At 34.9% G+C, this 15,819-nt stretch overlaps 1 protein-coding gene across 2 annotated transcripts in view; it reads right to left on the bottom strand.

Annotated features, from left to right (window-relative positions):
• The window catches only part of Rcd6 (Reduction in Cnn dots 6), a 214,420-nt gene that overhangs the window by 6,387 nt on the left and 192,214 nt on the right, over nt 1-15,819 (bottom strand). Inside the window, exons 4-8 of one of the 2 annotated variants that reach the window (XM_071584863.1) lie at nt 13,275-13,370; nt 13,020-13,082; nt 8,183-8,269; nt 7,406-7,620; nt 5,192-5,577 (exon numbers count right to left, since the gene is read on the bottom strand). In XM_071584863.1, the coding sequence (XP_071440964.1) occupies nt 5,192-5,577; nt 7,406-7,620; nt 8,183-8,269; nt 13,020-13,082; nt 13,275-13,370 (847 nt within the window). The remainder of the gene's footprint in view (nt 1-5,191; nt 5,578-7,405; nt 7,621-8,182; nt 8,270-13,019; nt 13,083-13,274; nt 13,371-15,819) is intronic. The other variant, XM_071584864.1, reaches the window with a different exon arrangement.

Here is a 15,819-nt window from a genome sequence, read left to right as displayed (position 1 = left end):
AAGCTCAAAATTTTCCTCGGTGGAGGGAGATTGATTGCAAACAAAGAATTAACAGCAGAAGTAGATGGACATTTTGTAGGTTTGAAGGAATCTAATTTTTAAGATGGGATCAAGACATTGGAACATCGCTGGACCAAGTGTATTAGTGTACAGGGAGAGTGAATTGAAAAATATAAAAGCTTCACTGAAGTAAGTTGTTTATTTCTATTCCATTCCAAGAAATTTTCAAATTACCTAGATATATTACTTCCTTTTGATACAATGCTCTCAGTAAAATGTGTCAAAATATACAGTCATTCAAAGACTAGGGATGTTAAAAAATTGGAGAGCACCTTTCATGCAGCTGCACCCATCAATCTTGCAATAGTAATGGCATTAGGGGCAGGAGCTCTACAAAAACATTAACTCATCCCATTTTCTTGCTATTAAAGAAATGCATATATGACTGCTTCTATCTTGATGTATCAGCTATCTAATTAGTCAGTATGCGGAAGTTGTACGCTTTCTTTACATCTTCTAAATTGTCATCTTTGATAATAGTCCCACATATATTTACAGTTTCACTGTAGGGGACATATGCAATGCATTTCTTTAGCATTAATCAAAATAATTTTTCAGTTATCGGTCACTCTAATCAATTTGTAAATCTATCAGGTCTTGAAATAAACCTCTAAATTGCTCTTTTCCCCTCAGAGGCAAGTTATTTGTACCTGCCACATAACAGGCCTGTCAAGATCACCATTCTTCTGCAGTATTTGCTATCCCTTTATTTAGATCTTTCAATCTTTCCTCAAATAATTCCATTTACTATACCGTCAATAATAAACAATAGCCTTTCCATGTTATCATCCAATTACCCATGCACTATTTAATATTCTTTTCGTCAATTCGCTTAAGCCTTATTAACCAAGGTTCAAAATATAGATTATTTCATGTTCCAATTATGGGGGACATATATGTTGCATTTTTTAGTATTAACTTAAATGGTTTCAGTACATCTTGCCACCACAGCAGCACCAGACAAGGGATATAAATAATTCTTCTCCTTCCAGAGATCCACATGATAAAAGAGCCTGTTTGTGGAATTGAAATCAAATGTTGACTGTTACATCAATGACACTAAGTATTCTCCTCTCTCTCTCACCACACCACACTGACTTTGACCACCCTGTTAAGGATTAAGGAATGTGCAGCTATGCATCCACTTCAGCAACCGAATTAATGAGAGAAACTCAGGTCAAGTCAGGGACAAAAAAATGGAAAGTTTAATGGCAACAAAACGTCCTTGTCATCTCCACTAGACCTGAGGTAAAATTATTTTGAATTTCCTTTGCAAGATCAGCCGCCTATTACCAGGGATTTGATACATTTTTTAATTTCCATCCACTAATCAATCATTTTTACTATTCACTGAATTAAATCTAGAATTAATAACATTAATTAACCCAATCAATCATAAAAGTAATATGTAGAGTGCAGTAGGGATTTAAAAAATAGATATTTGGTGAAATCATCAAGAGTGTAAATTTGTTCAATATTTGTATAATATTTCACATCAAAGTAAAAGAGCGCAAATGACCTTAGCTCTTGGTCGCCTCCCCTTAAACTACTACTACAAAGTAAATGAGTTTTTACAATATAAAAATCAGTAATGATTTTATTGCAAAGGGTAACAAAATTTCAAATGCTTTTGAATATCAGGAAATAACTTCTTATGAGTGTCATAGTGCCCACATCTAATAGCTTGGTTGGAAGAATGGGGTACTGAGCCGCTACAGAATACCAGAACACTAACACTGGTAGAAAAGTGGTCCCATACATACTGTACACTAAAAGCCATTCCATTCTTACCTGCAAACATTTAATTCTTATGTCCGTTCATGTCTACTGACAGTAGAGGTTTTCCTTCAGGTGACTTGTCACCCAAGATTAAAGTGATAACTGATTTGAAGGAAGCTTTGACTTGAGCGATAGATTTACCAAGAAAGACAAAAATAGGGTGAATTAGAAGGAAATGGAAGGTTTAATTCCAGACTTGATTCCAAGCTTACATCTTTCATACATGGTCACTCCAAACCAATTCTCATAATACCCTTGGGTAGGACTCAGTGGCTGAGCACCACTGGGGTTTTAAGTACTGAGAAAGCCTCACAATGGCTAGCTGCGACATAAAAGAGTATCGGCAGTAGCAAAAAGTGCTCATGATATGATGGTTCGATGGATGGGGTAGGAAAGGATAGCCTGCAATGTAATGGCTCCATCCTTCCCATCATGCCATTTGAGGTGGACAACGAGTGGGAATTTTCAGACATTTTAAGAAGTTTGAAAAAGTAATATCTTTTATCTAACACCTTTGTAACTCAACCAAACCATAGCCATCAATTGGTTGCCTCAACAGTGAGGGCATTAAGCCTTATGGCATGTGAAATCACTCATCAAAGTAGGGGGCCAGTTCATATTTCATTACCACATGCAATTTCAAAGAAAGATCTGATAGCCAAAAAAAGAAAAAACTGCTTGTAACTCTGAGGTTTTTAAAACTTGTGAGGAATCAAACCTGGGGCTTCCAGTCAGTATCCAAATGATCTACTCTATAGACCACCGCCATCCCATACTTTTGGCTTCAACATGAATTTTGTAGTTAGCAAAAATACACTTTCTAATAAATTAAGCTGTACTTTTGGTTATTTCACCATAACACATAAAAGAGAAAAAAATACTTCTTATTTCACACGCTATATTTATATAAATTGTGAATATTGTGAGAGAAAAAGTAACTCATCACTTTGGTAGATGTTTCTTGCTTTTGCTGTGGAGCATTTGGCGCTAATTCAAAATTACCATTTCACTCAGATACTTGGGATATTCAGGAATACAACCCTAGAAAGCATCTCCAACTAAATCCATGAAATTGCTGAAGACATTAGCTACCTTGCTGTGGAATGCTTCAATCTGGGCTCTGGTAAAGCATTAAATTCTAAAAAGTACACTGTTAAAAGAAAACTTCATGGTAACAGTTTTATTCGCCACAATTAGAAGAACTTCTAGTTTTATGCTAGGTAAAATCAAGAAAAAATGAGATGATGCTAAATATTATTCAGAATGATTGTAATCCATCAATTGTCATTTTGAGGATTCATGGGATTAAGGGCCACTGATTCAGAAGTAAATTTTAATTAATACTCCTGGTAGCTTAAAAATTTTTAATTCAGACCTTGAAATGACTAAAGATGTTTTTATAAACAGCTTTTCAATCCCAAAGGTAGATGTATTTGAAACAAATCAGATGAGTTAACTGAGCCAGGTGTTAGATAAACATTCACAGAAGTACTATCAGCATTGCAAATCAGTGATTGTGCCCTGCTTTAATTTACATTATGAACACCAATGTCCTAAGGCAAAGAGCACAAAATTGTCCAAGTTTTACATTTTGGGTTGAAGTAATAGCATCACCACCACTTTCACATAGAATCAGAAATAGAGTAATTGGATAGGTTGCATACTCCTCAAGAAGGATAGGTGGTGACAAACAAGTTCAACAATATTGTATGCAACATTTGCCCACCATTTAATTTGAGTAGAAGAGTATGTGAAACACACTTCACCAAATTATACAGTGGCAGATGGAAAGCCACAAACCAAAACAAAGAGGAATTTCTGCAATTATGTGTGCTGGTAACAATGTGAAATTTTGTGGAGTCAAGTCACCTAAGCCTCCCAAAATGTAGCAAACAATTAACCTCATTGTCAGTAAGAAGACCTGACATCATTCCTACCTGTTCCTATCATGTTCTCATTAGGCATCGACAGTCCTTGAGGGGCCAAAACCAAAATTGAATGATAAATTAACATGCACGTCATGTTCATTGATTAGAATGCAAGCTTTCATTTATATGGGGGTTGCCTCATAACCATTTCATTCTTATCTCTGCTGTGTACATATCTTACAGGCAATTACCAGGTTAGCCTGTTTAACAATGCAACTTCAGAGAGAAGGCACCATCCATTATTCTGGGACAGACTCGGGCACTCCAGGAGAGAGCCACTGGAGTTATAATTCACATAAATGCACAATCAATGAAATGAAATGTGCATAGCTACATTTGCAGAGCGTATACAAGCTACACTTAATCTATTAGAACTTGGTAATGAATATGCACCATTTTAGCAAAAAACAACTCAAAAAATAAAGGCTAAGATTAACACTATAGTAAAAAATTATAAATTTTCTATAGTTCAGCAACCTTTTGAAGGAATCCATCATGTTGCTAACTCAAAATTTTTATGACATCATATCAATGTCTATCGGTATTTAAATGTATTTATAAAATAATGACAGCTATTAATTAGCTATCTAAAAACTCTGGTTCAAATTTAATTATTCACAACTGCTATGAGTCCATAATTCCATTTCAAACAGAGATAAGAATATCCCCAATACACATCTAGCTGTTTCCATTACATCAATTTGACTTGAGGCTCTAACCTTATACTGTATTTGACAGCATGTAAGACGCACCTTTTCCCAAAATTCAGGCTCAAAAAATCACCCGCGTCTTATATGAGAAAGTTCAAACTCTATGGGTTAATGTTCAATATTTAATGCTATTTATACCCCAGACAGTCAGTGCTACCTTGATGACTCCATTATATTTACTTATATATGATATTTATTATTGAATCAGAGAAAGCTGTAGTTGGGATTGTTATTATTAAGTTTATCACTATTATATGGCATGAATATCTTAATGCTCAATTGTGCAATGCTGAAAAAGGTACGAGCAAAATATAGAACAAGTTTGATAGTATTTTATCACAACTGATCATTACAAAACAGCATGTGTTCCTATTAATAAGTGAAATTATTTGTTTTAAAAAAATTACCCAGATAAATATGAAAACAGGAGATGAGAGATGAAGCCATACAATTCAATGTAAATTAAGAGTGGTAATTACATCAATGATTGTTCTCTCTATTTAACTTTCTTGAAACATAAGAACTAAAAAGAACTATAACTTAAGTTGGTGAGGAGTCATGCTTTCACATGGGCATATAAAACTTTTCTTTATTTGGTGCTCTCAACTGAAATAAGTGTTCATCTTACATGCTAGTGGATCTTATATGCCAAAAGATACGGTAATTTCAGGCCTTAAAGGATAAGCCCCATATCGATTTTTTTTAGTAACTTACCAACAGGAAAGACATCAGCATGGGAGCGAACTCTGGGAAAAGTTGCCATACCCCCTCCATGGGCAGAAGAGGATGATGAATTTACTATCATTCCGTGGAATGTTGAGGCATCAAACTCACTGCTACTCATTCCTGGAGCAATTCCCCCTTTGACGTTCATCTCCAAGAATGCCAAACGGAGGTTATTTAAGGGTGTTAGCTGCTGGTGGTAGGGTGACACAATGTCTCCAGATGCAACAGGGAGCCCACCCTCAGGTAATGATCCACCAAAAGGTAGTTGCTGCCTAGACTGGTGCACTTGGTTGAGGTATGGCGTTGAACTGGTTCCTCGACTTCTTCGACCTCCCCAAGTGCCAAACTGCTGTTGAGATCCAGATGACACTGACCTATAAGAAATAAATAGGGTAATATATCTTAATTTACCACTTGATACAATTTATAATGATATATTTTCACTAATATTACTTGGAGCAGTAACTAAAAAGTTTCTTTAATTAGTGGCTAGAGGAAGTCTATGAGAGACACTATCCAAGGAGACATAATTTGTTCCAGTGTGACCTGTAAGTAGTGATTATTAATTGTTAATTACAGCATTTAGAATGTAGTTTAGTCATATTATGTACTGAGAAACAGTCATGGTATTGAGATTTCTGTTCATATTCCTCAACATTGGGCAGTATTCATTAAGGTTATGTGAAATTTAGCTGGTCATTGGACAATGAGTTGAAAAAAATAAGGATATCTAGTGATAAAGACTCTACTTTGTCACAAAATTTACAAAACAGGCATCCATTTGACTAGTGATGCCAGTTCAGCATTTAATACTCCAATAAATCTCAATGAAATACTTCTAAATTCCAAAGGCAACACTTTAGGTTGGTAAGTGCCTATAAACTAAGATGTTTTGTCAATAAATGTAATTCCAAGAGAAAGAAATATTTAGAGGGGAGTGATGGACTATAAAGAATTTCATATTGGCAAGCACATCACACAACATTATATAATGCGTACTTTTAAAAATAACTACAAACTGGGTTCCCAATGAGGGTAATGATGCAGCTCAAATACTGGAATCCTGACTAGAACATGTACTATTGAGTAGTAGCCCTGACTGTAAAAACAATTGCAGTGATAACCAAGTAGGATTTTTGCAAGGTTAAGCGAAGGACCTTTGAGCTTGAAAAGATACTATTACTTACCATACAGTTGCTATATTCACCACTTGGTCATGAAATGCTCATTACTTCATTTCATGACATATACCAAATGTGGTCATGCACTCCACTTCATGAGATCAATTGATGATTAGTCCAAATAAGAACATGCTATGGACATAGTTCTTTTACAAGTTTGTGAATATGGCATGACAGAGATGAGAGTTTCAATGTATGCCGAGAAATTTGGGCGACTAAATCCGAGCCAAAAACTCAATGGTGTTTTAAGGAGCAAAATGTATCGCTTGTGACTTTCGTGAGGTAATTTTGAGGATTTTTTGGATCCAGAAATGAATTTCCTGACTAATAAAAATGTTTATGTAAAGAAGTTGTTTAGGAAAGGATGACAAAATTAACTAGGTAAGAATATAGGAAGGATGACTGTCAGGTATGCTGTTATTTATGCATTAGTAAAGAAGGGGGAATAGGACAATCGAAGATGAGGAAGTTGATGAGGTACAAATATTCATTTATTAGACAAGAACCAGTTTAAGTCCATTGTTTTTATGATTTCCAAGCTCTTCAAGAGCATTAGCAATGGTGTTGAAATAATTATCTACCAATTTTTCAAATGGTAAATGCAAGTTAAATGCTCTAGAGCAGCTTACACTGCCATTAATGGAAGACTAGCCCATCTCAAGGTCCATAATGCAATCCAGCTCTACTCTGCTCTTTCTAAGAGACTTCTACTGGTAACTTTCAACTAAATGCCATAAAGAAGAGTTTCACATGGCAGTATTAGAAATATATACAATACATCCTAGAGAATAATTTCTTCTCCTGCAATCACTACAAAAATGCACATTTTTCATCTGGTCATTACCCAGGGTTGTGCGACTATTCAATGTTTTCAACTGCTGCTTGCATTCTGAGGGATTACATATATGAAAGAAATAAATTGTCATTGAAAATGAAAAAATGTAAAAAATTCTTATACAGACGGTAAAATTATATTCCCCAATGAGAGCATGGCATTTCTTAATATGGTTCATTATAATACCTTCTCATTCCACTCATTATTTGGATATCATCTTGTGTGACCATTGGAACATGGGTTGAGCCATTAATAGAGTCCAATCCTTTAATCCCATTAATATATTCAGCTGAATTGACAAAGCCGGCATTTTGGTAGTCCACACCATTTTTTTTCTGATGCATTGCCATTGAGTTGTTCCCCACTTGTCCAGTAACACCAGCATTTGCCAATCTTGTAGCCTGAAAAAATCCAAATGTTATATTTTAATTTATTAAATGTAGTGACATTTAGGAACTAACTGTCCTTACATAGAGTTTTCTGTAAAAATGTTAAAACTTCAAGATGAAAAAAGAATAAGTGACCATATAACTTTTGGATTAACTATAGTAAATGTTTTTTGTTTTTAAATACCATCCTTAATTTGGGTCAAATTAACATTTTGATGCTGAAAATTCTGTATTTCTAGAGATCATTTTAGTAAAATTAAGAATATTAACACAACCTGGATTTTTTTCAAAGGGCTTTTGGCTAAATTCTGACTCCTAAATTATTTAGAACAGGCAGGCTTATAGAGTTTTAGGCAGTACTTGAAGCAGGAGTACTTTGACTGATTATTAAATGATTTATATTACAACTGTAACATATAAATACAATTAACATTCATTACAAATACCAAAGAGCTGAAATGAGTGGGTAAAGTATAACTAGTCAAGAGTTTCTAAGACTGTTCAATGTTTAGCTATGATTTAACAAAGCAAATCGTTGAGTAAAATTTTAGAAGATGATTTATAAATCAATTACCATGTTTAAATCCTGAAGTCTTCGAAGTACTGCCTTTTCTTCTCTCCAAAGGGCATGCTGTGAATGAACACAGATGACAGCTAAAGCCTGAAATAAAGCATTAAAGAATGGAATTTTGAGAATTAGCAAACCTTCACCATACATACGTAATCAACCAGCAGTTTTAACATCACATGTGATCCACATTACTCAAGTTATATACAATAAAAGTAAATGTGTGTTCAAGCAAGTTGTTTAAATTATTTTTCTTTCATTTTTATAACTCAACATCAATGGTTTCTAAATATCTATATTTTAATAATTATCATCCCAATTTTATTTCATTTTTTTGTCAAGTGAATATTGATGCATTCTCTTTTAGAATTTCATCACCTCATTACAATTACAATTTCATTCATATTTTTTAAATCATAGTAATTTTGGGGAGCTCTTCATTTTCTAATATTGAAACTAAAGGAAGGAAATGAATATAACTTTTTTCTCAAGTATACTTATATATAGCATTAACAGCATCTATCTATATCATCATTATCAAAAATTGGAAAAATATATCTCCTTGGACTTCATAGTATCTCCTCCTCGTATAAACTCTTTATTTTCTCTCTTCATTTCCTTATTCAGTATTTGTTTACACAGAGAGCCATCCCTGAGAATAAAATGACGTTACTTGCACTTCAAATGCTCACCACGTCACCCCTGAAGTTTTACTTCAATTAGCGCACAGAAAGTATACAAGAACCTTGACAAAAAACTAAGTTCATCGGCATGAACCTCACAGAAAACAGATCATTACAAGTAATGAATACATATGAAAAGAAAAAGTGCGTACATACACAATACATTATGCACCAAAATAAATGAAAATTTCCCTTCCAGTCAGAGACTGTCATGTATGTGTGTTGTCACAATAAAGGGGAAGGGTTCCAGTCAAGAGTAATACAGAGGAGCAAGGAAGTACAGAGAGTCAATGAGATGATGTGGAGTTGATACAAATTACTGAAATCTTGAGGAAACTCAGAGTCCAGAAATATTTTTAAATATTTCAACTCTAAATGAAATACAGTCTTCAATAAAATAATTATTATTCATACCTAAAGTCAGTGGGTTTGCTGATAATGGGAAGGAAGAGGGGTGAATTTTTTTCACCAAGGCATGAACTAAATTTCTGGCATATCCTAGTTTTATGAAATGTTGCACTACTTATAAAGAGGAATTTTGCGTTACATACAGGAACAGCACCCAATAATAAGATACTTCATTACTCCTTTCCACAGAAGCCAATTAATGGCACAATGTTCTATGCCGGTCAAAGTTTTTAATAGTTGGAACACAAATGTATCCTCTCATATGTAGTGTAAAATTATGGGGCAGGAGTTGAATTGTGGCACAGTCTGTGGTATGGAGATGGTGGTAGGCCAGAGATGACAGAGAGCATGTGAATCTAAGTTAAATCATACGATTGATATAGATATTTAATTGCACCCAAGCAAGCCATTATTCAAGCACAATCCAGGGAAATATGAGTTCTAAAATATAGAACATGACATTTAATCCAGTTTAATCCAATTGAACAACATAAATATGCCATGGTGATGCAATTATTTTCAGTAAGACTCAGTCCTTTTTATACTTAAAATTATGGTGGCGGATGTAAATTCATGGAAATTAGTCATGATGCGAAGTAAATACATCATATTTTTCCACAGCTGTTCATGTCATATAATGCATAAGAATTGAAAAAAAAAATAGCAGAAGAAAATCACAATTTTATTATTTCATATTTTCTTTCAAGGAAGTTCAAAATAGCCTCAGCAAATGAGCAAAAAACTGCAATACATGATGGAACTTAAACTCATGGATATTAAAGAGTGTTAATGAAAATAAAGAAATCACACTAATTCATTTAAAAAACTGAAAGGCAATGTAGTAGCCCAAGAGTAATCATTTAATTTTATAGGAATCCGTGAAGGATACTTTGGCCATAAGATTGATAGCTGAACACAATCAATTCTTTTGTAGCTAGAATGATAATGCAATTCATTATATAGTTTGAATCTACTTATGTTCTGGCATGTTTATAGTTTGATGTACCAAGATGTACTCTATATCCACAACAAAACTGGCACCAATGATGGTGGCCTAAAGTTACTTCACAATATAGCTCAGTATGAATTACCACTATGGCATTTTGAAAAATGAATAAAAATTTAATTGCTCCTTAGCATCTACACTAATAATTTGTGATACACGAAAACACTCATGGAAGGGAACACAATGAAAATATAGTGGCTGTTTTCTCCTAAAAAATAAAATGATTAAATTATGTATGATACTAAAAAATAGTTTAAACATATGCTGTCAGGCATTTCTTTGAGTACTTTTCTCCACATTGAGGAAGGAGGAAGAAAACACTTCATAAATATTGAATAGAACTATTAACAAAGTATGAACATTAAGCGGAATTCGAAATCAGGATTTCCGTTCATTCTCCCGAGATATTTTTTAACCTTTCATTATTATTTATTCTGGTTTAATATTTCACCATCTCCGTCTGCTTCCTGGCTGTTGCAGTAGAGAATCGCGTAAAAGCGTGACGGTGACCTAGGACGCTGTTTCCAGGTGCGGTAACCGTGCTTTGAGCTCACGAAACAACTCTTGTTGAAACTCACTGTCTCATAAATTGGCTGGAAATGTGTAAAATGGTAAAAACCACCTTTTCACATCGCAAAATAACAAGGATCGTTTTGCTTTTAGTGTCGCAATCAAGACGAATACTCGAGCATTAATTACCTAGGTATTATTCTTTCACCGTACGAGCAACGAAAACACGATCTATGCACGACTAAATATGCATAAATACTATTTTTGCTACAACATTACAGCCTAGGGAAGAGAGGGAATGAATAAGAAGAGTAGATGGAATGAAGGCCAAGAACGGAATAATTCAAACGGGCGCAATTTTAGGAAGTTCCGAAGAAATGATATTCCAGTGAAAAGCACAAAGGTAAGAAACAGAAAAACCTATCTTCAGGCAAATGGCCATTAGTTGGAAACAAAATTGAAATACTATTTGTTAAAGCTGATTACCCTCGAGTCACTAATTTGGCCCGTAAAATCTACTGAACTGCGAAAAAAGTTGTTGCAATATTTCTCATTCTCTTTCATCATCTTGTACGCCATTTTTCTCCATTTCTCGCATTACAATTAAGATTGAGCTTCAATTAATTGTGCACAGACACTTATTCATTGATTCCACGAATCAAGATGTTCCATTCATTACAGCCACAAGTAAAGAGAACGCCTTTAATACTTGCTTCAAACTATGACTTCATTTCAAAATATATTTACAATGACAAAAAATATCAAAACTTAGGTCGTACACTGAAATGAGTTCAACATAAAAGGTAATTAATAACCACATGCTTCTAATGTTCAAAATACAGCTAATTACCTTTTAGCAATAAAAGACTCAGTTTGGTTGATTGAAAGATTGAAAATCCAATAAGCAACTGGCTAAGCATGTATACTGCTAAGTTTGGTTTAAGTGATTGAATAGCAAGCAGTCAAGCCTTACATTTTTTTGTTAGGGGTGAGCTATTAACTTTTGCGTCTCTCAGAAAAATATATACACAATTCATTTCGTCAGGTATCATTTCCATAGAGGTTTTCAGTTACACAGAGGAACGCCTTGCTGCACCACCTACCAGACTCCTTCACGATTTCTTGAGACGCACGCTAAGGAAATCCCTCGGTGGGAACTTATATGACTAAATGAATGCAACATCAAATGTTCCAGGAATGACGAGACAACTTAAAAGCTTAGTTCTATAAGGGAAAACAATTCCAGAATCAAATTAGCAATGGCGGGCATGCAGCATGAGGATTAAAGAAGTATATGAACGTTTGCAGTGCCGGTTGAAACGAGCTTTGGAAACAGGATTGCACACCGGAGGCACGAAATTTCCATGAGATCTATTTTCAAACCGGAATTTGAATTTTTAATTGAATGAAAATCTCCCAAGAAAACGATGAGAATTATTGCTGGTGAGCTAACGAAATAAAAATGAACTACCTAAGTATAAACGAAGATGAAAGAAATACGACACATTTTTATAAATGAATAAAAAGTCATATTTTCGCGAAATAAAACTTTTTTTCACTTTTTGCTAGTTTTGGATACTGGCAGGGAGATAGGATATATGCGGAATGTAACACGAACTTCGTTTTTGGAAATTAAAAAGAAAGCCATCGTCAAGAATACAGAATGTAAAACAACATAATAGCACAAAAAGTTAAGTCTTCGCTGCAATTGTGGGTTTAATCAATATTCTATTGATTGAATACCTAAACGAAGAAATGTAGTTTGTTTAAATTTGAGCCAAAAATAGACACTTCGGGATAACCACGTAATTAAAAATGACAGTCTGAGACTATTTGCACGAAAGCAACTGAACCACCACAATCTATTAAGACAGTCATTTCCACAGGCTAATATTTACGTATATATACCAGTATATAACATTTTTTTTAACTAAAAGTTTTCAGTTACTGCCTTTTTTCCCTTCTATGTATAGTCTCAAATGAATGACAATAACACTAATGAAATGCAAAAATTAAACATAGTGGAGAAAAATTGCCTTAGTTCATCTAATAGACATGCATAGTGAAATTATCGAAAGGAGTACTTACCTCCAACAGAAGCGGAATAACACGGCACAGTGGAAGTACGAACAAAATAATAATTTTTCAAACCATGCACTGCAATAAGTTATGGTTAAAAGCTTTCCTTTGTCCAGGAAAAAGGATCCCGCGAATCTTCTAAACATTGCATACTTACGTTTAGTACTATTCTGCAAACCCAGTAAGCGAGTTCTGTTTGTCCGTGGACATTGGTAAGTTGCTGGGGAGAAAAAAATCATATAGACGTATATGAGGGTGAATTCAACAAGCACAATCCAACTACAAACAAAAAATTTAAAAAACAAGCACAAGCAAACAAATAAGGAAACGGATACGAAGCATCAACTGTTGTTAAAGCTGAAATGTAGCAGAAGACAGAGTAAAATCAAAATGCTTAAGATTCATGCCTTACCCAGTAATGAAGACTCATGAAAAGTACAAGCCCAGCTTCAGGAAACGCGAAGACGGAGAGTAAAATAACCCATCCGAAGAGGTAGGAATTTCTCCTCTGCAAAGTAAAAAGAAATTAATTTTAAAAATGATGTTATTATAAAAATAAAATGGACATATATGTACGTTTCAAAAAGGTTCATCTTTAAAAGTACAAAAGTTAATTGAAACGCAGTGCAAATGCAGGAATCCTTTCCAAAAATCGCGATAATAGACCTTCCTGAGTAGTTCCCCCCATCACCAGTCGCCATAGAAAGGAAAAAATAGATTTCCCTGAAAAATAATCATGGCATCAATATAGTCATGAAATACAGCCCGATACTATGTGGAACTCCATTATGGAAATTTATTACGATCAGGATTCACTGCACTGCAGTGTCTTTTGGTGCAAATAAATCTAAACGGATCCAAATACAATTGCACATGGATATGCTGTTTTAAAGCAACCTAACGCTTAGACTATTATTGATGGATGATTAATATTTATGCTAAAAAAGTAAGTAATTATCAATTAAAAGATTTGTAATTTTATGACATATAATCAATGAATGGAATTGAATTACCCAAACTCCTCCAAAAACTTTAAACAAATGCGAAACGATGTCCGCTGAAGTTTGACGAAATAAATGTTACATTACCAACTGGTTGCCTTGGACTACGTCATCCGGCATCAACAAATAGTTTTTTTAAAGAATGAGCATTGTGAAATCAGGCAGATAAAATGGCGGATATAATTTATTACCTATTTCGGAATATTTCTGAACAAATGATCAATTTATATGTTAAATACTGAATATCGATACGAAGTTTTGTATTTGAAAAGCCACTCCGAATGCGAACGAAACGCTTTCGAAGGATATATCGATCACATTTTCCAAAAGGAGATATGACGAGTTCCAAAAATGTACGCTACTTATTCTACTTATCTACATAAAATTTAAACCCTATCGTTAGTTTCCATTTAATCGGATCTTTGGTCATTAAGAATTTAAAAAAAATATCTTATCGTCCAAAGCACTAAATCCAGGTTTTCAAAGCTATTCATTCAACATAATTGCTTGTCCTCTCATCTTAATTTTGGAAAACATTTCAAATTGCTAGAAAATTGGTATCAAAAGATTTTGAAAGAAAATAAAGAGATCTAATATTTATTCACTTTTTACTACCTTCGCTTCAATATGTTCAAATTATGCACTTGTTCCTTAACTTTCATAATGAAGTGCTACAATCTATCGCCGTCTTTGCTTGTTGCATTAGTACCTACAGAGAAAAATTGTATTTTAGACTAGAAAATCGCACATTTTTCGTTCAAATTCTCTACTCACATTTATTTGTCTTGTACATTGTCATAAGCAGTCTTAGTAGTATTTAGGGGAGGCGACCGACAGCTGAGGTCATTTACGCCATAGGGATGGACAGGAAAGGATGAAGGGTGGAGAGAAACCCGGCGTCGGCATTAGCCTGCTCTTTACGAAAAGCGCCACGGGGTCCGCAGCTTAACGTCCCATCCGACGGACGGCATACTCACTCAAAGTGCCCTCCACGAAGCACCTCGAGTAGGGATCGAGATACCACTGAAAAATGTTCAACACCGCTGGGATTTGAGCCCGGGACCCCTGGGTGGGAAGCCAGTACGATAGCACCATCTCGATCCCCATGTTTACATAAGCATTTATTTTCATGCGCATTTGTTATTTATCAGCTTCAATCGGATAAACACGAAGTGAGACACCTCGTATTTTATTCCATATGGATTCTGGGACTAAAAAGCGAGTGCAGTGTTGAGCACATTCATCATTAACGTTAAAAAAAACTCGAAAATTGGTTCAATGAAACTCTTCAATTCATTCTCCTCTCGGCAAGTGACTTCAAATCTTTAACAACCTTAGCTGTATGTCTCCCAATAACTGATTGATGCATATCGCCCGGTATTCGTCTCCGTTTTTTTCCATGAATTACACTTCAATGTCTTTGTGATCAATGAATGCTCAATGAGCATCTCTATTCTTTTAACCAACATGTTCAACCGTCTTATTTCTTCTTCTATTCTTCTGAGGACCCTAGTCACTCTTCTGCGTCTGTTATACTTGACTAAAACGTGGAAGACTCCAGGCGACAATAGTGGGGGGGGAGAGAAAGAAAGAAGAAGGGGAAAGGGTCGTCGGGATCAATCCCTGCCACGTCCTGAATTTGCCACATGGCACGCTCGTCGTCAATTCTTCCCCTCTATCCCGGAAGCTTATGAGAAAACTGTCTCGCGAATGGATTTCTTTTAATTTTACTCCCCACCGCATCAATCATTTATCGCGTGGATGCTTGAACACGCTCGAGAGAGGAGGAGCGATGAGCCAATAGGTTTTCAACTCAAAAAGTTTAGATTCACAATTCCGACGCACAAAACCAGATCTTAAAAATAGTGCTGCTCTTGGGAAGTCTGCTTCCATTTCTCAATGTAACCGACCGGGGAAATAAACCTCTGCGAGCCGTTGCCCGAATAGGACCTTTAA

This window comes from Hetaerina americana, unplaced genomic scaffold (assembly GCF_022747635.1).
Source record: "Hetaerina americana unplaced genomic scaffold, ioHetAmer1.1.p SCAF_2, whole genome shotgun sequence".
NCBI classification, from domain to species: domain Eukaryota; kingdom Metazoa; phylum Arthropoda; class Insecta; order Odonata; family Calopterygidae; genus Hetaerina; species Hetaerina americana.
This window is presented reverse-complemented; position numbering and strand designations above follow the sequence as displayed.